This window comes from Danio aesculapii, chromosome 23 (assembly GCF_903798145.1).
Source record: "Danio aesculapii chromosome 23, fDanAes4.1, whole genome shotgun sequence".
NCBI lineage: Eukaryota > Metazoa > Chordata > Actinopteri > Cypriniformes > Danionidae > Danio > Danio aesculapii.
This window is the reverse complement of record NC_079457.1, coordinates 3,589,772-3,613,058: the sequence shown is the minus strand read 5'-3', so window position 1 is coordinate 3,613,058 and position 23,287 is coordinate 3,589,772. Positions and strand designations below refer to the sequence as shown.

Here is a 23,287-nt window from a genome sequence, read left to right as displayed (position 1 = left end):
AGGCAATTAAATCATAACTTAATGTTAAAACATCTATCATAACATTATTTATTAATAATAATGTGGGTCTTTTTGGGTTCTTGGAAGCTATCCGCTTGTTAAGTGTGACGTCACGCAAAGCGGCTTCCAGGTCCAAGCGCTCCATCAAACTGTATGGGGAGACTCATGAAATGGTAATAATAAACATTTACAAAGCGCTGTAATACTTTTGACAGTCACGATCGCAATATGTATGCATGCCTAATTTCCGATGGGCAGAAAGTGATTCGTTTTTTTATAAATTGTTAAAAATTTGGCATTTGTGATGCAGCAAGTCCAGAGATTGTTGTGTACACCATGACTTTATATAAAATTCACTTTAATGTGTGATAGGACAAAGTGATCATAAACTAATATTTTGTCAATTGAAATGAGTAGTGTCTTGGACCCAGAAACAGTATTCAATACGTCACCAACACGTCACCACTTTAAAAAGGTGAGACAGGAATTGCTTTAGCACCATTGTTTTTGTTTACATCTTGCCACTTTCATTAAGCATTTTTTAGGTGGATATAGATTATTTTGAGGGATTTAAACAAAACAATGGTCCCAACGCATTTCCCATTTTACCTTTTTAATTTCGATAGCTTCTGTAATTTCTGTACTGTTGTCCTAATAAACACAATAAATCAGTCGTGAAGAATACAGTACATATACCATACGTTCGGTATAACAGAAAATTTAATTGGTTTTAAAACCTTGACTTTTCCAAACTGTGGTAAACCTTGAAACCGGTTATCGTCCCATGTCTAATCACAATAATATCATATCACAATAGTATCGTATTGTGGGAATACAATAGGATTTCCAACCCTGCAACCCAGTCTGAAAGCCTGTTTTTGACCTGAGTCTGGTGAGGTCAGTGTGAATAGGTGAATGGATGAAGACTTGCAGACGTTTATCAGTCTTTAGTGTTTTCGATAAGTTCACTCAGCAGTAAGTGCAGTATCAGGAGGATTGCCTTCTGCAGGCCAGAAGCTGATGAAGGGTTTCTCTTCACTCTTTCCCTCTTTCTTTTTCTTCCACCCGCTCTCTCTTTCTCTCTCTCTCTCTCTCTCTCTCTCTCTCTCTCTCTCTCTTGAGTGATGTTACTCATTGGCTTCGCCCACTCTTCAGCCCACAGCACCTTGATTAAGTCTTGACAGCTCTCTCTCTTTTCCTTCTCTTTTTGCTCTCACTTGTGCTCTCGCTCTTTTATTTTGCTCTCTATCTTTTTTTCTCTGTTTATCTTTTACTTTCCAATTGATTATTGTTATTATTAGATTCATTTATGATATTTTGTCTTTTAAAGCAACCTGATGTTTAAAAAGATTTTTGAAAATTGTTGAAAATACATAATATTTGATATGTAGATAGTTTAAAGTGACATTTGAAGGCTTAACTAGGTTGATTAAGTTAAAGTACAGAACATAACATCAGAGCATCTTCATGCACCTCCAGTGTTTCCAACAGCAAAGAAATAATGAATAAACTACATAAATAGAATAAATAAATAGCTCTGCTCTAGATATTTTTTACTTAAATGACAAATTTAGATTACAAAATGAAAACACTGACTAAACCCTTTTTAAGACCCGGCACAGGCTGTTTTTTTCCCATCATATGTTTTTTTTCTGTCAAATCAAAATATCAGGCTATCTCAAATTGATTGCTTCACGAAAAATATGCATTTAATTAATGCTCCGCTGTTATTATTATATCACAATCCTCTGTCAACATTTTTAATAGAAGTGATTAGTTTAAAGATTATGGCTTGAGCGTCTGATTTTACCTTAGAGCTTGTGTGCTTTCATTTCCTCTCTCACTGGCGGTTCATGCGAGCGTGCTGCGAGTGATGAAAGACAATGACGAGACTCGTATGTTGACTTTTAGTAAAGTATAGGCTACTATAGCATATAACAGTTTTGTTGTTTACATATGATATTGCATTCATTTGCATACATGTTTTATAAGCTGTGAAATTATCGTTAGTTATGCAAAAATCGTTATGCAAAAATCAAGAAAGTTTTTGGATTTCTTTGCCTCGGACATCATGTAGGCTATTTTAAAATGGATATTGTATGAGATATTTTAATTACTGTAATTTTCCAAATGGAAAAAAGTTTGGTTGTACTCTAAATCATCACAACTTTACGCTGTAATGGAGAAAAAGCCTGTATCTCCGAATTGTGTCTGGCTTGTTACCAAAGCAGAGCACACATCAGAAAGTTTTGTTTTGTGGCTTCTTTCTGTTTTTGTGTTTGTGGTGTTTGTGACGCAGATCCAGGCGATCAGCATCAGCACTGGTTTGGCATCAACTCATCTGTGTCAAACTGTGACCAGCAATATCCTTGTTTAATTTAGCTTTTTTGGTAAAATATGTCTGTAGGCACGTGTGGTTACACATGTTACCACCCCGCGAGTTAACAAATATGTGTTGCACATTTATGAATTCAATAGAAAAAACGTATAATAATCTTTTTAATATATTAACTGATACCATTAATCAGTAAAAAACACACCCTTTCGGTAATGGTGAATCTGGTATTAAATATTGGTTAAGGGGGCTAATAATGTTGACCTTAAAATGTTTTTTACTGCTTTTATTCAAGCTAAAATAAAACAAATAAGACTTTGAAAAAAGCCTCGCTCTGTTAAACCATTAATCCATAACCATTAAACCATAATCATCTGGGAAATATTTGAAATAGAAAAAAAATTCACAGGAGGGCAATGCAATGCGCCTTATGGCTCGTTTCCACTGAGTGTTACGGTTCGGTTCGGTATGCTTTTAAAAGGTTCCACTGTTAAAGGGTACTTAAAAGCGAACCGTACTATACCACTTTTGGTTACCCTTTGCAAAGGATACCTAGCTCGACAAAAGGGTACCAAAAGGCAAAGCTAGACATGCAGCTGAACCCTATTGGTTTACAGAGATACATCACTAGCTTGAGGACAAGCCAAGAGAATGAAAACAAAGCAAGCGCCGTTTTTAAAAAAACACAGCTGAGACATTACACTGTAATAATATATACAGTTTAAGTCTGAGTTCTTTTTTTCCCCAATTTCTGTTTAACAGAGAGCAGATTTCTTCAGCACATTTCTAATCATAATAGTTTTAATAATTCATTTCTAATAACTGATTTATTTTATCTTTGTCATGATGACAGTAAATAATATTAGACTAGATATTCTTCAACACACTTCTATACAGCTCAAAGTGACATTTAAAGGCTTAACAAGGTTAATTAGGTAATTAATCGAAAAAAATATAGGTTAAAGGGGCTAATAATGTTGTCCCTGAAGTGGTTTTTAAAAAATGTATAACTGCTTTTATTCTAGCTGAAATAAAATAAATAAGACTTTCTCCAGAAGAATAAAATATTATCAGACATACTGTGAAAATTTCCTTGCTCTGTTAAACAGCATTTGGGAAATATTTAATAAGAAAAAAAATCAGTGGGGGCTAATAATTCTGACTTCAACTGTACATATAATAATGAGCTATGGTCATCCCGAGCTCAAAGAGATCTTGCCGTTGTCGTTATGAAGAGCCACAAATCTAAGAAGAACAAAATCTGCTGTGTCCTGTTGTTTTATGAGCCCGTCTAAAAGTGCGAGAGGTTTCACTTTCTCCAGAGAGCTCGCCGAGCATCTAAATTTGAAATAATGAACTTCTTAAGCTCATATTAATAACATGCGCATGGATATTGAAGTGCTTCTGACATCTGATCCTTTCAGATACAGAGAAACACGAGAGTGAATCGCGAAAAAACAGAGAATCTGGAAAAAACAAAGGAGCAAATGATTCTTTCAGGAACCTAAAAGATAAACAGACTGCCATGTTTAACTATCATTACCACCTTTTGGACTATTATGAACTTGGGGATGATGGAATTGCTCTCTAACAGAGGCTACATGTGCTGTTGAAGATTACAGACACAGATGAGAGGTTTGCTCTGACTGTAGGCTATATTTCCTGTTGTTTTTAAACCTAAATATGGACGAAATGTCTGCTATATGTAGTTCTTCTGTAGTTGGTAACATATCGGAGACTGTAAGGGGCTGTATGTGTTTATATATGTTCATTTATTTAGTTATTTAATATAATTACAGATGTTACAGTAGGCTGTCATTGATCTGCAGTTATAATCAACTCATGTTCATAGTAAAGTTAGTAATAAACATTTCTACACAAGTATTTACGCGTATAAAGCCTCTGTTTTGTGGGAAGTGCTTCTCATATGATATGTGAACGACCCGTACAGCTTTACTTTGACATTTCCTCGAGTGAGAATGACGTAGACTGAAACTTTCTGTCATACACCACGCCCACAGTTTTTATACCATTAGCAGTGGAAACTCAAGCCTGATAAAGGTGACCCGAACTGTACTGCACCACTCGGTGGAAACAGGCCTTATCACACCTCCTTTTCAGACTAGCACGCCCATGAGTCCACAAAGTGGTCTCCATGATGTGAAAACCCAGAAAATGTGAAAAGGGTCCGTTGGTGTAATCCATTGGTGAATCTCTGGGCAGTGGTTTGGCAGGTTTGCCAGTGGTCAATGATGGTCTGCTGTGTGTTGGACCTCCTCATCTCTCTGAGCTGCTGAAGGAGTGTGATCTCTCTCTCTCTTCCCTCTCTCAGCAGCTGCTCTGTGCCGCTGCGACGGCTCTGAGAAATTGAAATTTTCACCTGCCCTCTGCAGCAGCTGTGCCCGTGTCAGACCCACGTCCGAGTGCCAGGCTCACTGCCCGCAGGTCTCACACTCCTGCAAATGTGCTTACACCGCATTAAACGCAATCACAGGGAAATGAAAACAAATGTTACACCACAAATTAGACAGGTTGTGTTTGTTCTGCAGTTTTACTGTCGGCGATGCTTGTTTACCTGATGGAAATGTTGCCCTCTGTATCTTTCGGCTAACTATCTATTGTTCTTTGTTTACTCTTTAGTTGTGTTTCTGTTCATTGTTCTATTGTCCTGCCATACTTCCACACATCCATCGTTCACTTGCTAACATTCTATCAATGTTCCATCACTCCATTTATCCATTCCACTTTCATTTCATCCATCATTATTTCATTTCATCATTCTTTCTATTGTTCCATCTGTATATCATCCATCCATCATTTGTTCTATTCTTCTGTCCTTCCATCCATTCATCATTGGATCTATTGTTGCATCCATTTATCCATCTATTGATTAATTTTGTTCTTCCATAGACCCATCTGTCCATCCATCATCCATCCTTCTTTGTCTATTGTTCTGTCCATCTTTCAGTTGTCATTCTATTCATCCATCCATCCATTGTTCATCGTTTAGCCATTCATTATTTAGAAATGTGTTTTGTTTTATTGTTATTTCATTTCATCCATCCATCCATATACTGGTCCATCCATATATTGCTCTATCCATCCGTCCATCCGTCCTTATATTGCTCTATTGGTCCATGTCTCTATATGTATTGCTCTATTGATCCATCCATCCATATATTGCTTTATTAGTCTGCCCATCCATTCATCCATCCATCCATATATTGCTCTATTGCTTCTTTCATCAATCCACATGGTGCTCTATTGGTCCATCTATTTATATATTGGTCTATTAGTTTATCCATCCATTCATCCATCTATATATTGCTCTATTGGTCCATTCATCCACATATTGCTCTATTTGTCCATCCATCCATATTTTGCTCTATTAGTCTATCCATCCATATATTGCTCTATTGGTCCATCCATCCATCCATCCATTCCATCCATAAATAGCTCTATTGGTCCATCCATCCATCCATCCATCCATCCATATATTGCTCTATTGGTCCATCCATCCATACATCCGTCCATATTGCTCTATTGGTCCATCCATCCATCCATCCGTCCATATTGCTCTATTGGTCCATCCATCCATCCGTCCATATTGCTCTATTGGTCCATCCATCCATATATTGCTCTATTGGTCCATCCATCCATATGTTGCTCTATTAGTCCATCATTCCATCTATTGGACCATCCATCTATATTTTGCTCTTAGTCTATTTATCCATCCTTCTATCCATCATCCATCCATCCATCAATTTTGCTCTGTTGGTCCATCCTTCCGTATATTGCTCTTAGTCTGCCCATCCATCTGTCCATTTATCCATCCATCCATAAATTGCTCTATTAGTCCATCAATTAATCCATTGCTCTGTTGGACCATCCATCCATATTTTGCTCTATTGCTCCTTCCATCCATCCATCCATCTATCAATCCATCCATATATTGCTCTATTGGTCCATCCATCCATAAATTGCTCTATTAGTCTGCCCATCCATCCATCCATATATTGCTCTATTGTTTGATCCATCCATCCATCCATTGGTCTGTTAGACCATCCATCCATATATTGCACTATTGCTCCATCCATCCATATATTGCACTATTGCTCCATCCATCCATATATTGCTCTATTGCTCCATCCATCCATCGGTCCATCCATCGCTCTATTGGTCCATCCATCTATATATCTATACATTGCTTTATTAGTCCATCCTTCCATCCATTGCTCTGTTGGACCATCCATCCATATATTGCTCTATTACTCCTTCCATTTATCCATCCATCCATATATTGCTCTATTACTCCTTCCATTTATCCATCCATCCATATATTGCTCTATTACTCCTTCCATTTATCCATCCATCCATATATTGCTCTATTGGTCCATCAATCTGTCGGTCCATCCAGTCAGTCCCTTATTCATTGCTCTCTGGGTTCATCCATCCCTTTCAACCAGTGTTGTTTTTGTCACAGCAGTCATTGGCTGGTTAGTTTTTTATATGATTTGTGTATGCTTTCATGCTATCTGATTATCATGTATTTATCATTCTATTATTAAATCTCGCTAGTTAATTTCATTCCTGTAGGTGTCTGTCACCTTGGTAGAAATCACTTTGTGCGGGGAGGTTTTCATTTGCCGTGTTTGCCGGCGACTGTGTTTTTACTGTGGAAATTGGGAAATGAAACCGCCTACAGATGCCTCTATGCTCTCCAAGGCCACATTTGAGTCATACGGAGTGTGTCATTCTGTTACGTGCGTGACCTTGAGCTGTGTGTACTGGTGTCAGTGGGAAGCTGAAGTTTCCAGCATCTCGGAGCTCATAATGGATAATCCTCCTCAAATCATCCAGCATGCAGACTCCCCCAATCCTCCCTCTGTGTTATTTCAGCCGCTTTCTCCAGCCCTCGGGCTTGTGTTTCACTCTGCCACTTTGTGCCATTTTTTTCCCCCTTAAAAACCTTATTGATTTATTTATTTATTTCTCATTGGGTTTGATCCTCTGTCCCTGGGCTTGAGCAGGGCTTAGAAACTAATCCGAGAGCATGTCTACCTTTCCACGCTTGCCGCTTGCTGTGTACTCTTCCAAAAACCTTCTGTTAAAGTCAGCATGAAATCAAAATGGACCCTTTTTACTTTTTTGTTAATACACATTGCTGGTCTCACTGTAAATGATTGGTACTTTAAAGGTGCATGTTTATTAGGACTGCGTGATATTGGGGTAAAAAAACTACGTTGTAATATTTAGTTTTACCTGTGTGATGTATATAGTGACATGAATATAATTTCACACAATGATTTATAACTCTGTTTGGAAAGAATTCATAAGTTTAGATTGATTGGGATTATTTTGTTGTGGAGTATCTGCATCAAATATAATAAACAAATTGCAAGAATAGATGAATAAAATTGGACAGATGCAAATGTTTTCTATGGAGTCTAACAGTATTGAGGTACAGAAATTGATTAATCGTTTGTAAAATAGCACTGTGTAGTCTTCATTGTATAAATTAATAATACAAATAATCTTTAAAGCGTCTAAGTTTATAACTTCTTTAAATTTTGCTTAGTCACATGTCTTAAAATGCATCCAATTGAAAATCTTTGACTCTGTTAGGGTTAAACTTTGGGACATACCTGTTAACATTGGGATGTGAAAAAAAGGGATATGCCCACCATAACAAGGGACTCCCCTAATTACTAAATCTGTTCTTCGGGAGCTGTTTCATTGTAAATAAACAGTTAAACGGTCAGTAATATGTTTTATTATTACTATTATTATTATCATTGTTATTATTATTATTATTATTTACAAAAGAAAAAAATAAATGGTGCAAATTAGCAGCAAATAAATTAGCAAAGAGTTCAGCTAATTAAAATTAATAGCTATTATAAAGAAATAGAATCAAGTTATCAAATCTCATTAGTCGTTTCTTCACTGTATAACTTACACATTCTGATTAAAGAGCAACGAATGAATCTCATTTATTTTAATTTTTCGTTTGATCACATTAACAGAGGTCTCACTTTAAAAATGCACACATCTAACGTCATAATGAAAGCTTTCAATTGCTTTCCTAATTGTTTATGCTCATTAGGACAATATTAGTTGTGTTTACAAAAAAAAAACCCACCAACATCGATATCTTTAGGTGTTATTATTATTATTATTATTATTATTATTATTATTATGTGTATATGTCCGTTCAAACACGCAAAACTCAGACTTTCACTCTGCTTTAAATCGCGTGTACAGAATCAGTTTGGGAAACAGCGTCTGTTTATCACTATGGAGCGCGTCAGCTGACAGTCACACACTGCTATATGATTCTTTTGAGGATTGCATAGGAGGGGCAGTGGCACCTATAATGAAAATGGAATTGCACTGTTTTTATATTTAAGTGTTTTCATGCCTAAATAAAACAAAAGCACCGAACAGACTCGCATTTAAGAGCAAGGGGTGGCCCCTGGTGGTTTGGCGGTATGGGTTCCGGATAGGGAGGATCGGCTCTTTAATGTTTGTTTGCCACCCTTCAGAGAAAGACAAAAAAAAAATGGTCCTGGAAAAAACGGTAGGGTTGACGGGTATGCTTTGGGATGACCCCACAAATCACATTTTTAATTGTGGCATCTGGATATTATATATTATAATCATTGTGATATTGATGCTGAAACAATACATAGTGCAGCCCATGTATTAGTCCTATTCATGAGCAGATATTTAAAGTCCAAGTGAGTTTTGGTGGATTTTTTCCACTAATGATCTTTTAAAAATATTGTATTTTTGATTGAAGGGCCGGGGTAATCAACTTACCAATCAAAGTTGATTTTCATGTGCATTTTGTCAGTAAAGCTGGTTCTAGAAAATCTCCAGCATGTGCTTTCAGATGGAGCAGTATTTACTACAAAGATTCGTAGTTGACCAGTAGTCATAGTTTACATTACGTTACATTTACGTTACATGAGCTAAACTGAACTGAACTTAAACACTACAAACTGAACTACACTGTTCCTATTTACTGTGACCTTTTATGTGAAGCTGCTTTGACACAATCTACATTGTATAAGCGCTATACAAATAAAGGGGAATTGAATTGAATTGAATTTACTTTACTAGTAAGACACACAAAAATGTGTTCTTTTTTTTTTTAAAGAGGTTTTTAAAATTTATTGAATTCATCAATTATAACAACGAGATAATGTTTCTGAAATAATGACAGCTGCACCTTCTCAATGAACTCTGGCTGTGTTTAGTAAATATAATAAGATGGTTTTACTCGATCCAAGTTATGAGGTGAGTTTGAAATAAATGTGTGGTGATTCTGTAGTTGTAAGCAGTTAGATCTTCTGTTTGTTTTTCTGATTTTCTGAATTTGGACTTTTTGTGAAAGCGCCCTCTAGCCTTCAAAGGAGAGTTGCTAAAGACCGATACCCTGCTTTTCTGACAAGATGTGCATGATTGTTGCAGCTTTGCTCAATCACATTTGCGATTTCAATTCGATTAGTTGCCTAAACCTAATTGAATGTTTTTGTGCTTGTGCATTGATTGTTTTAACCATAGATAAATAATTATAACACTAAAACCACAATAATTCAGCAAGTATTTTTCTTTTATTTGTTTAAACTATTTTTATTGGTTAAACAGAAAAAACAAACAGTATTCTGTCTAAAATATTAGTTATTATAACAGCAGACGACGCTCTAGGCTAGTGTTTAACAGCAGATGTGCTCTAGGCTAGTGTTTAACAGCAGATGGTGCTCTAGGCTAGTGTTTAACAGCAGACGGCGCTCTAGGCTAGTGTTTAACAGCAGATGGCGCTCTAGGCTAGTGTTTAACAGCAGACGACGCTCTAGGCTAGTGTTTAACAGCAGACGACGCTCTAGGCTAGTGTTTAACAGCAGACGACGCTCTAGGCTAGTGTTTAACAGCAGATGGCGCTCTAGGCTAGTTTTTAACAGCAGATGGTGCTCTAGGCTAGTGTTTAACAGCAGATGTGCTCTAGGCTAGTGTTTAACAGCAGATGGTGCTCTAGGCTAGTGTTTAACAGCAGATGGCGCTCTAGGCTAGTGTTTAACAGCAGATGGTGCTCTAGGCTAGTGTTTAACAGCAGATGTGCTATAGGCTAGTGTTTTACAGCAGATGTGCTCTAGGCTAGTGTTTAACAACAGATGGCGCTCTAGGCTAGTGTTTTACAGCAGATGGCGCTCTAGGCTAGTGTTTAACAACAGATGTGCTCTAGGCTAGTGTTTAACAGCAGATGGTGCTCTAGGCTAGTGTTTAACAGCAGATGGCGCTCTAGGCTAGTGTTTTACAGCAGATGGCGCTCTAGGCTAGTGTTTAACAACAGATGTGCTCTAGGCTAGTGTTTAACAGCAGATGGTGCTCTAGGCTAGTGTTTAACAGCAGACGGCGCTCTAGGCTAGTGTTTAACAGCAGATGGTGCTCTAGGCTAGTGTTTAACAGCAGATGGTGCTCTAGGCTAGTGTTTAACAGCAGATGTGCTATAGGCTAGTGTTTTACAGCAGATGTGCTCTAGGCTAGTGTTTAACAACAGATGGCGCTCTAGGCTAGTGTTTTACAGCAGATGGCGCTCTAGGCTAGTGTTTAACAACAGATGTGCTCTAGGCTAGTGTTTAACAGCAGACGGCGCTCTAGGCTAGTGTTTAACAGCAGATGGTGCTCTAGGCTAGTGTTTAACAGCAGATGGTGCTCTAGGCTAGTGTTTAACAGCAGATGTGCTATAGGCTAGTGTTTTACAGCAGATGTGCTCTAGGCTAGTGTTTTACAGCAGATGGCGCTCTAGGCTAGTGTTTAACAACAGATGTGCTATAGGCTAGTGTTTTACAGCAGATGTGCTCTAGGCTAGTGTTTTACAGCAGATGTGCTCTAGGCTAGTGTTTAACAACAGATGTGCTATAGGCTAGTGTTTTACAGCAGATGTGCTCTAGGCTAGTGTTTTACAGCAGATGTGCTCTAGGCTAGTGTTTAACAGCAGACGGCGCTCTAGGCTAGTGTTTAACAGCAGACGGCGCTCTAGGCTAGAGTTTAAAAGCAAATGGTGCTCTAGGCTAGTGTTTAACAGCAGACGACGCTCTAGGCTAGTGTTTAACAGCAGATGGCGCTCTAGGCTAGTGTTTAACAGGAGATGGTGCTCTAGGCTAGTGTTTAACAGCAGATGTGCTCTAGGCTAGTGTTTAACAGCAGATGGCGCTCTAGGCTAGTGTTTAACAGCAGACGGCGCTCTAGGCTAGAGTTTAAAAGCAAATGGTGCTCTAGGCTAGTGTTTAACAGCAGACGACGCTCTAGGCTAGTGTTTAACAGCAGATGGCGCTCTAGGCTAGTTTTTAACAGCAGATGGCGATCTAGGCTAGTGTTTAACAGCAGATTGCGCTCTAGGCTAGTGTTTAACAGCAGACGACGCTCTAGGCTAGTGTTTAACAGCAGACGGCGCTCTAGGCTAGTGTTTAACAGCAGATGGCGCTCTAGGCTAGTGTTTAACAGCAGATGTGCTCTAGGCTAGTGTTTAACAGCAGACGGCGCTCTAGGCTAGTGTTTAACAGCAGACGGCGCTCTAGGCTAGAGTTTAAAAGCAAATGGTGCTCTAGGCTAGTGTTTAACAGCAGACGACGCTCTAGGCTAGTGTTTAACAGCAGATGGTGCTCTAGGCTAGTTTTCAACAGCAGATGTGCTCCAGGCTAATGTTTAACAGCAGATGGCGCTCTAAGCTAGTGTTTAACAGCAGATGGCGCTCTAGGCTAGTGTTTAACAGCAGATGGTGCTCTAGGCTAGTGTTTAACAGCAGACGGCGCTCTAGGCTAGTGTTTAACAACAGATGGCGCTCTAGGCTAGTTTTCAACAGCAGATGTGCTCCAGGCTAATGTTTAACAGCAGATGGCGCTCTAAGCTAGTGTTTAACAGCAGATGGCGCTCTAGGCTAGTGTTTAACAGCAGATGGCGCTCTAGGCTAGTGTTTAACAGCAGATGGTGCTCTAGGCTAGTGTTTAACAGCAGACGGCGCTCTAGGCTAGTGTTTAACAGCAGATGGTGCTCTAGGCTAATTTTCAACAGCAGATGGCGCTCCAGGCTAGTGTTTAACAGCAGATGGCGCTCTAGGCTATTGTTTAACAGCAGATGTGCTCTAGGCTAGTGTTTAACAGCAGATGGCGCTCTAGGCTAGTGTTTAACAGCAGATGGCGCTCTAGGCTAGTGTTTAACAGCAGATGTGCTCTAGGCTAGTGTTTAACAGCAGACGGCGCTCTAGGCTAGTGTTTAACAGCAGATGTGCTCTAGGCTAGTGTTTAACAGCAGATGGTGCTCTAGGCTAGTGTTTAACAGCAGATGGTGCTCTAGGCTAGTGTTTAACAGCAGATGGCGCTCTAAGCTAGTGTTTAACAGCAGATGGCGCTCTAGGCTAGTGTTTAACAGCAGACGACGCTCTAGGCTAGTGTTTAACAGCAGATGTGCTCTAGGCTAGTGTTTAACACCAGATGGCGCTCTAGGCTAGTGTTTAACAGCAGATGGCGCTCTAGGCTAGTGTTTAACAGCAGATGGCGCTCTAAGCTAGTGTTTAACAGCAGATGGCGCTCTAGGCTAGTGTTTAACAGCAGATGGCGCTCTAGGCTAGTGTTTAACAGCAGATGGCGCTCTAGGCTAGTGTTTAACAGCAGATGGCGCTCTAGGCTAGTGTTTAACAGCAGATGGTGCTCTAGGCTAGTGTTTAACAGCAGACGGTGCTCAAGGCTAGTGTTTAACAGCAGATGGCGCTCTAGGCTAGTGTTTAACAGCAGATGGCGCTCTAGGCTAGTGTTTAACAGCAGATGGCGCTCTAGGCTAGTTTTTACCTGCAGATGGTGCTCTAGGCTTGTTTTTAACAGCAGATGGTGCTCTAGGCTAGTGTTTAACAGCAGATGGCGCTCTAGGCTAGTGTTTAACAGCAGATGGCACTCTAGGCTAGTGTTTAACAGCAGATGGTGCTCTAGGCTAGTGTTTAACAGCAGATGGTGCTCTAGGCTAGTGTTTAACAGCAGATGGCGCTCTAAGCTAGTGTTTAACAGCAGATGGCGCTCTAGGCTAGTGTTTAACAGCAGACGACGCTCTAGGCTAGTGTTTAACAGCAGATGTGCTCTAGGCTAGTGTTTAACACCAGATGGCGCTCTAGGCTAGTGTTTAACAGCAGATGGCGCTCTAGGCTATTGTTTAACAGCAGATGTGCTCTAGGCTAGTGTTTAACAGCAGACGGCGCTCTAGGCTAGTGTTTAACAGCAGATGTGCTCTAGGCTAGTGTTTAACAGCAGATGGCGCTCTAAGCTAGTGTTTAACAGCAGATGGTGCTCTAGGCTAGTGTTTAACAGCAGACGGTGCTCAAGGCTAGTGTTTAACAGCAGATGGCGCTCTAGGCTAGTGTTTAACAGCAGATGGCGCTCTAGGCTAGTGTTTAACAGCAGATGGCGCTCTAGGCTAGTTTTTAACAGCAGATGGTGCTCTAGGCTAGTGTTTAACAGCAGATGGTGCTCTAGGCTAGTGTTTAACAGCAGACGGTGCTCAAGGCTAGTGTTTAACAGCAGATGGCGCTCTAGGCTAGTGTTTAACAGCAGATGGCGCTCTAGGCTAGTGTTTAACTGCAGATGGCGCTCTAAGCTAGTGTTTAACAACAGATGGCGCTCTAGGCTAGTGTTTAACAGCAGATGGCGCTCTAGGCTAGTTTTTACCTGCAGATGGTGCTCTAGGCTTGTTTTTAACAGCAGATGGTGCTCTAGGCTAGTGTTTAACAGCAGATGGCGCTCTAGGCTAGTGTTTAACAGCAGATGGTGCTCTAGGCTAGTGTTTAACAGCAGATGGCGCTCTAGGCTAGTTTTCAACAGCAGATGGCGCTCTAGGCTAGTTTTCAACAGCAGATGGCGCTCTAGGCTAGTGTTTAACAGCAGATGGCGCTCTAGGCTAGTGTTTAACAGCAGATGGTGCTCTAGGCTAGTGTTTAACAGCAGATGTCGCTCTAGGCTAGTGTTTACAGCAGATGGCGCTCTAGGCTGGTTTTCAACAGCAGATGGGACTCTAGGCTAGTGTTTAACAGCAGATGGTGCTCTAGGCTAGTGTTTAACAGCAGATGGCGCTCTAGGCTGGTTTTCAACAGCAGATGGGACTCTAGGCTAGTGTTTAACAGCAGATGGCGCTCTAGGCTAGTGTTTAACAGCAGATGGCGCTCTAGGCTGGTTTTCAACAGCAGATAGGACTCTAGGCTAGTGTTTAACAGCAGATGGTGCTCTAGGCTAGTGTTTAACAGCAGATGGCGCTCTAGGCTGGTTTTCAACAGCAGATAGGACTCTAGGCTAGTGTTTAACAGCAGATGGTGCTCTAGGCTAGTGTTTACAGCAGATGGCGCTCTAGGCTGGTTTTCAACAGCAGATGGGACTCTAGGCTAGTGTTTAACAGCAGATGGCGCTCTAGGCTAGTGTTTAACAGCAGATGGCGCTCTAGGCTGGTTTTCAACAGCAGATAGGACTCTAGGCTAGTGTTTAACAGCAGATGGTGCTCTAGGCTAGTGTTTAACAGCAGATGGTGCACTAGGCTAGTGTTTAACAGCAGATGGCGCTCTAGGCTAGTGTTTAACAGCAGATGGCGCTCTAGGCTAGTGTTTAACAGCCGATGGCGCTCTAGGCTAGTGTTTAACAGTAGATGGTGCTCTAGGCTAGTGTTTAACAGCAGATGGCGCTCTAGGCTAGTGTTTAACAGCAGATGGCGCTCTAGGCTAGTGTTTAACAGCAGATGGCGCTCTAGGCTAGTGTTTAACAGCCGATGGCGCTCTAGGCTAGTGTTTAACAGTAGATGGTGCTCTAGGCTAGTGTTTAACAGCAGATGGCACTCTAGGCTAGTGTTTAACAGCAGATGGCGCTCTAGGCTAGTGTTTAACAGCAGATGGCGCTCTAGGCTAGTGTTTAACAGCAGATGGCGCTCTAGGCTAGTGTTTAACAGCAGATGGCGCTCTAGGCTAGTGTTTAACAGCAGATGGTGCTCTAGGCTAGTGTTTAACAGCAGACGGCGCTCTAGGCTAGTGTTTAACAGCAGATGGCGCTCTAGGCTAGTGTTTAACAGCAGATGGCGCTCTAGGCTAGTGTTTAACAGTAGATGGTGCTCTAGGCTAGTGTTTAACAGCAGACGGCGCTCTAGGCTAGTGTTTAACAGCAGATGGTGTTCTAGGCTAGTTTTCAACAGCAGATGTCCTCCAGGCTAGTTTTTAGCTGCAGGTGGTGCTCAGGGTGAGTTTTTCAATTGCAGATGGTGCTCTAGGCTAATATTTAATGGCAGAAGGCACTCTAGGCTAGTTTTTAACAGCAGATGGCGCTCTAGGTGAGTTTTTCAACTGCAGATAGTGCTTTAGGCTAATATTTCATAGCAGAAGGCGCTCTAGTTTAACAGTAGGATGGCGCTCTAAGAGAGAATAGTGATGCATTTTTATAATCCCCAAATCAACGCAGAATCGATTTCTCAAAAGATTTTTTGCCACCGCTCTAACAGGCCTGTAAGATGTGCATGCATAAATCTTTTGTAATAAATTCAGAAATATTCCAAAATGATGTTTGATTGATTGGTGTAATCTCATTCAGCGTTTTCAAAGTGGCCATGAAGCAGTGTTGTTCGCCAGCAGTGATGTAAAACTTGGCTCAAAATGTCCTCGAGCATTTTCCCCCATCTCAATGCAGATGCTAATGTCATTCCAGAGCTTTAGTGGAAGAGATTTTCAGGTAAATCAATAAGATCCTCTCAAGCTCAATCTGTGTAAATTGCAGAAGTGTTGTAAATGTCCTCGATCTCTTTGGTCCAGGGCAGTCATAAAAGTCTGGTTCTAAGCATATGTTGCCTTTATTGTAACGTCTGTGACCCTCTTGAGTTCTCGGGCAGCGTTCCAGCTCGCTGCAGGTTACAAGAAACTGGAGTGTCCCGAAATAGCCAGACCTCAATCACACAACGGCAGATTTGATCAGACTGAGGGACACGCTCTCAAAGCCACACATCAAACGGCTCTTAAGCTATTTGCCCGTTTAAAGATGGCGCTACTTAAATCCCTGCACCTCAAACCCTGAACTGCAGACTTCAGCTTTTCTAAAGCCTCCTTTTTCAGCTCATACGTGGAGGAGGAGGAGGAGGACTGAAAATAGACTCTGGTGGGCAGTCGAAGGATGTGTGACAAATTTTTTAAAAATACTTTCAGGGATACAAATTCTCCCTTTGATTTTTATTTTTTTTATATTTTTTTCCGGATTAAAGTATGCCGCCTTTCCTTTGAGACGGCATTAGGAAGGGTTTCTTGGCAGAGCTTCTTGGTGTTCATGAAATTCATCCAAATGACTAAACACCCTGTTTCTCATTTTTCAGAATATGCAGAAAACATTGGTGACGGCAAGAGCGAGGAGTTTAAGGAAAGCGAGCAGAAGAGGATTATGGAACTACTTGAAAACTTCTAAAAATCCAGTTGGAGCTGGACGTAGGTTTTTTCTGCATCACTGCTGACGACTAGATGTCTAAAAAAACCATCCAGTCTTCATCCTGAATGTAGGAAGGCATCACATGTAACATGGCTGATTCTGCAAGATTTCATCGCACACATTTTGTTTGTCGTTTTTTAATGATAGATATTTCGTGGCTGTACAACTTCAATTTTCTTGTAATTAAAGTTTGTGCGTTTCTTTACTCGCTGCCGTTTTGTTTACGAGAAACTGTAGGTTGCTCTACACTAGACTTAATGTCTCATTAGAGCAATTCAGGCGCTGAGCAACTCTTGTGCAGGAGCATAATTTAGGCAAATGTTGCGTTTACGACTCTCCAGCATTCCTGCAGACAGCTGATTAAGCAGAGGCTCGTGTCTTTTTTTTTATCTTCAGCCTTTTGTTTATCATCTCATCATTCTGGTCCCTTTATATGGATGCAGGATTCACTTTCTAAACCTGCTCGTTTTTTCCCCCCGCTTGCTACTGCTTTTTGGATTGTGTGTCAAAGACGCCATTGTGTCACTGACAGTGTCATATATATTAGCACAAGTCTAATTTGGTTTGTCTTATTTTAGTGTTAGTGAGAAATGTCACCACTGCCATTTCTGACTTAATTAAATACTTCTTAATAGACAAGCAGAAATTCTCAAGGTACATTCTCACGTTCCCACTTTTCAGCAGCTTTAGTTCCAGAAGTAGTTTCCTGTTCATTTTTCCCAAAGGGATTTGTTGGCTACAAGGATGGTCACAACATTACACACCTTGAATTGAAGCAAATTATGATAACCATATAAAAAGATAAAGAATCAAGACAGAAAACCCAACACCTGTAATAATGCAAAGAACAACATCCTATGAAGTATTGCGAATACTGCTAATGATTTCAAAACTATGGCTTATAAAACTACCTACAACGGCTACGTTTACATGGACATCAGTAATCAAATGATTTGCCTTAATCTGAATAAGACAATAATAAGTTTAAGGTGTTTACATGAGTTACTATTTAAATGTTCCTGCCATGATCCTGTTTTACATGTTGCAGCACACAGACTGATTAACGTCATCGCGTCTCCTCGCTATCCACATTTCTTCTGGAGTTTCATGTAATTTTGGGTGTTTCGTTTGTTGACTTAAACTGCAGTTTGACACTTTCACTTTCATTCAGGAACATTTCATGCAAGCCCCCTGTGACAAACTGAGATATTGGATGTGAGTATGAACTGCTGGAAGAGTGTAGTTTTAATGGTAGGGTTGGGCGATGTCGACCAGTTTGGCATCGTATTATGTCTAATGTGAAACATTGCGAAGGATGATGGCATCATCGTCATAGGCGGCGGTGAAATAATTATTTATGAATAATTAATTAATTCATAACAAATTAATAATTTGTAGCCTACCGTTTCAACTACCTGACCTGCATGGTCTTTATTTTACCCATAACCAAATCATAAATAAATAAAGAGAACTTACAGACTAATTACCACCTGTCAATCACTTTTTCAGCGGGACTCTGATCTATGTCCTTATAATGGCGTCGACACACTTGGTTTGTAAAAAAAGGTACCCAATCAACAGTATCTGAGGTATAAACTAAAATTACTAAGTACAAGCCTGAAAGCGAAAGATTGAAGCAGTGTTCTGACGCTGTGACACATTAAAATTTAACCCAATTTTTGGGTTAGTCCATATTTTACCCAATTGGGTTTAAATAACCCACCATTCACCATTTCCTAGAGCGTAGCTAATATATGGGTTCAACAAAAACCATCAATTAAAAACAAGCTCAAAACATGTTAGCCTGTAAATGTTTAGCAAATATTGTTTAAAATTACCCCAACCGTTGCACAATGTTTGATCACTAAATCTAATTATTTTGAGTGCACTTTAATAAATCATTCAAAACAATTTGTTGTTAGCTACATCCATTGTGCTAAGGTCTTTTATAACAAAATATTTACAGATTTTCCAGACATTATGCCCTAACTACATGTGACGAGAAGCTGTGACGTGATAAAAGCTGTCGTTTCCATGTTAAGTGGAGTTTTTGTCCATTCACGACATGCAAACAGTTTTTATTTCTGACATGGCTGAACAACAGCATAAACTATTATGACGTAGTGATCACCTCAGGTACTGATTGTGTGCTTTATTCTGTGTTAAATGTTACCAGCGTGAGTTTGAATAACATTTAACAATCCATTTATTTCCATACTGAAAGTGCCAGAAGATCTTTAAAAGAAAATACCTAGCAAACGTACAGCTTAACGTTGTAACTGTGACTCAACAACATGATCAGTCACTCAGCATTCACATTCACTAATGTTAAAGAGCTTTAATATGTATTAGTTAGATTCCATTTTGTTGGGAATGCAGTGCACTCTTCCGCATGTGGTATTTAAATGTTTCTGTCGTCTCACGTATGGTGCAGACAGACTAACCGCTTGCCGCTGGAATCTTGTTGAACCAATCTATCTGCACACACATATTGTTTTCTTGCAGTTGTGGTTAATTTCGCACTCTAGATGTGATGTTTCTCTTTCTTTTAGAGGATGTGTCTGCTGTGATTCTAATGGCCATTAATTAGATGTTTGTCCAGTGGCGATGAGCCAGAGATTCACAATCCCTCGCTAATCGCAGGCCTGCTGAGCTAGCGTGAAGATGCCACAACTCTCTCTCATTTTCTAACCTCTCTTGCATCCTCTTGTTAATTTACAATCTCATCCTCGCTCTCTCCCACAGGGTTAGCGCATGTGCCGCGGCGGCCAGGGAACTTTCTAGAGACAGTTTGCTTACTAAGCTCTCCTTCTCTATGGAAAGAGTGTTTAGCGGAAGGTTGAGAATGATTGTTAAAGCTCCACAGCCGAATTAAATCAAAAATTTGCTCAGTATTTGTTCTCCCTCAAGTGATTCCTAACCTTTGAGTTTCATTCTCCTGCTGAACACAAAAGAAGATATTTTGAAGAAAGCTGAAAACCTATAGCTATTGAAAACCTGTCTTCCCATAATGAGAAAAACCAAATACTCTAAGCCAAAAAACGTTTGGAACAAGTAAAGGGTGACTAAATGATGACAGTTTTGGGTGAACTATCCATTTAAGATGTTTAATTTTATATTAGCATCATAGTAGTGTTATTAACTAGCATTACTAGTCAGAAAAACCTTTTTTGGTTTAAGAATTATAGCAATACTTAGCAACAATTATCAATTTTCAGACGTATTACAGTGGTCCCTCGCTATAATGCAGTTCCCCTTTCGCGGCCTCGCAGTTTTGTGGATTTTGCTGTAGACCAGGGGTCACCAAACTTGTTCTTGGATTTTAGCTTCAACTCTAATCAAACACACCTGAACAAGCTAATCAAGGTCTTACTAGGTATACTTGAAACATCCAGGCAGGTGTGTTCATGCAAGTTGGAGCTAAACTCTGCAGGGACACTGGCCCTCCAGGACCGAGATTGGTGACCCCTGCTGTAGACCATTGTCAATCATCTCCTCCATGCTGTGTCTCCTACAGTACAGAATTTGCCAAATTTACATGAATCTTCCATCACTAGCAGTGTGACTCTGAAGTGCTGTACTGCATGTTTGCTAGTTGTCTCCCCAACAAACCCCGTAATGTTGACGAAATGTACCCTCAAAGGCACCTGGAGTAGCACCCAAGAGGCAGAGGAAGATGCTAACCATCGCACAAAACGTTGGACTACTGGACATAATAAAGGAAGGTAGAAGTTACATGGCTGTATGGCACCATTACGGAATGAATCTTAAGTTGATTACATTCAGTTTTACACCCTTAAAACATCTATAATAATTGAAAAAAATAAAGCAGACTACTTTCACCTATTGTGGGTTATTTTTAGAGCGTAACTCCTGCGATTAACGAGGGCTCACTGTATAGGCTAAAATATGTAATCTGATGCGTTGCACTGTGATCTTTTGATATGAGCAACTCATAAAGGCTGATTTATACTACTGCGTTAAGCGCACGCATAAGCTCCGGAGCAGCTTTCGTGTGGTCGCATAGCCCTTGCCGTAGCTGGCGCTGACACGCACCTCTCAAAATGTAACTACACGTCACAACGATGCATAGCACAAGCTCTGTTATTGGTCGGCTTGGTAGCCCTGACAAATGTGGGCAGTGCTGAGAGCTGCGAGAACCAGTTAGAGCGCATGGATCCTGTAAAGTAGCTCTAGATCAGGAGTGCCCAAACTTTTTCTTATGAAGGGCCAAAAACCAAATTTGATTGGTCATGGGCGAAAGGTAAACATATCCAACTGTATTATAATATGATCATTTCCTCATTCATTTCAAAATAAATAGAAAACAATCATATTAACTAATGCATTATATATTTTACATTTTAAAATGAAGCTGTTATAATGAAAATGGAGTTTAATGCCAAATACACTAGTCAAGCTGCACATAAACATAAAACATAAAAACCTCACCGCCAGCTAGGGCTGCACGATTCTGGCTAAAATGTGAATCATGATTTTTCTTGGCTTTCTCACGATTCTGTAAATGTAAAATAAAGGTTAATATGATTAGCCTATTGTTATTGTTAATTCTCAAACATATGGTAAAACAACTATAATAATATTAGGCCTATGTGCAGGTCTACTGTTGCTTACAATGCTAAATTTTGTATAGGAGCAATTCCAGCGTAATGGATGTGACGTTTGCAGTAAAAAGCCAAAATATAAATTCACAGAGAAAGTATATGCTAACATTATATTGAGACATCTGTTTATATTTTCAAAATCAACTGACCACGGAGGTATGGACCCAGAAAAATATCTGTAGACATGTTTTGTATAAAACTGAGGAAAAATGTTATGCATGGCGAGTTTACAGTAAACAACATGCTTTGTTGAAATTCTGTGAATTAAAAAAGAAATAATGATAATCGGCTCACTATAAAAAAAAACATGATTGATTTTATTTTATATTTTTGCATTTATGAGGAAATAGTGTCTTAATGTCGTTATGAATGTGACAGATGTGAAATTGCCATTCAAACAGTCTTTCAATATGTCTTGTTTGATAATTCACAGTAAAATGACATCAGAATATATACTATTCATAATTCTGAAGATGATTTATTATGTTTAAGACATGTGCTTGTTATCTGTCATTGATAACATTATTAGACCATTTGTTTTCACTGGTAAAGTTGTGAAATTAGAATTTTGTCATTGTCAGATTCCTTCTTGCATTATATTCAACATTATATATAGGCTAGGGTTGTTATACTGACCCAGTAAACATTTATTTTCATGCACAACACTTTGTGTTCACTATGAAAGTAAAAAACATATCAAATGTTTGTCGTAATTATAACTGTAAAATGTGATATGATCATTTAAATGATGTGCGCACAGGTTTCACTTTCACTTCCGAGTGCGGCTCATGGCTGCTGTCACTGTGAGAAAAACACATACATGCAAATCAAACCTCCCGCACGGCCCTCAAACGATCGCTCTGTGCAACAAACTGAACGTTATTTACAACTTTATTACCTGTTATTCACAGCCTATTCAGCTTCTGTTCCTTAAAGTAGGCGTCATTTGCGTGCACACATGCGTCCTCGCCAGTAAACAAACAGCTTGTGATCAGCTCACGTGTTATTTTGCAACCGTGAATACACCATTACATTAAGACAGAAATTGCTATTTTTTTGTGAATTATACCTTATAAATACAGTATGTGACACTTTTAACACCATTTGAAGGTGTCAATGTTGCTGTGAAGACTTGTGCGACTGCCCTGCTTCTCTCCTGACCTTGAAAATATAATTGGCTGAATCGTAGAAAAGCTGAATTAAGATCGTGTGTAGGGTCGAATCGAGATCGGGATCTTTTTTCGATTAATCAGTGTTTTTTCCACCAGCTAGTGTTTCGGAAGTGTTATTGCAGAGCAACACAAACAGCATGCAGAAGTATAAATATACGACTACACTCAAGGCAGGCGACGTGGGATATGCCGTAAAAAGCAGCCTTAAGGGTTTATTCTTCAGCTCGTTCAAGAAACATGTTCCCAAGTTTGCTTTATAAGTCTGTTGTATGTAAAAAGAAGTGTAACCTTATATAGTATGTACGAATGTATGTATGTATAGCTGCTACATTTTCTGAAGTGACCATCCATTGCCAAAATTGAAGTTCTTCACCCAGGATACAAATAAATATTCTGTGAGTATTACATCAGTAACGTTTAAACAGCTTTTATATCATTCGCTATGTTAATTTACTATCTCATCCTCTCTCTCTCTCCCGCAGGCTTGGTGTGTACCGCCATGGCCACAATCTACAGACAGTTTGCTTACTAAGCTCTCCTCTAGTACAGACAGAGTCTTTAGCTGAATGATTGTTAAAGCTCCACAGCCAAATTGAATCAATCCAGTGGAGTTCAGAGGAGGGGGGAACCATTTCACTGGATTTATGCTCACTGGAGGAAGAAACA

General features: G+C 39.7%; 1 protein-coding gene across 1 annotated transcript in view; it reads left to right on the top strand.

Moving 5' to 3' along the window:
* Nucleotides 1-17,029, top strand: part of ctnnbl1 (catenin, beta like 1) — a 95,795-nt gene extending 78,766 nt beyond the window's left edge. Inside the window, exon 16 of the mRNA XM_056449275.1 lies at nt 16,715-17,029. Within this exon, the coding sequence (XP_056305250.1) occupies nt 16,715-16,803 (89 nt within the window). The 3' untranslated portion in view covers nt 16,804-17,029. The remainder of the gene's footprint in view (nt 1-16,714) is intronic.
* Nucleotides 17,030-23,287: the final 6,258 nt, after the last annotated feature.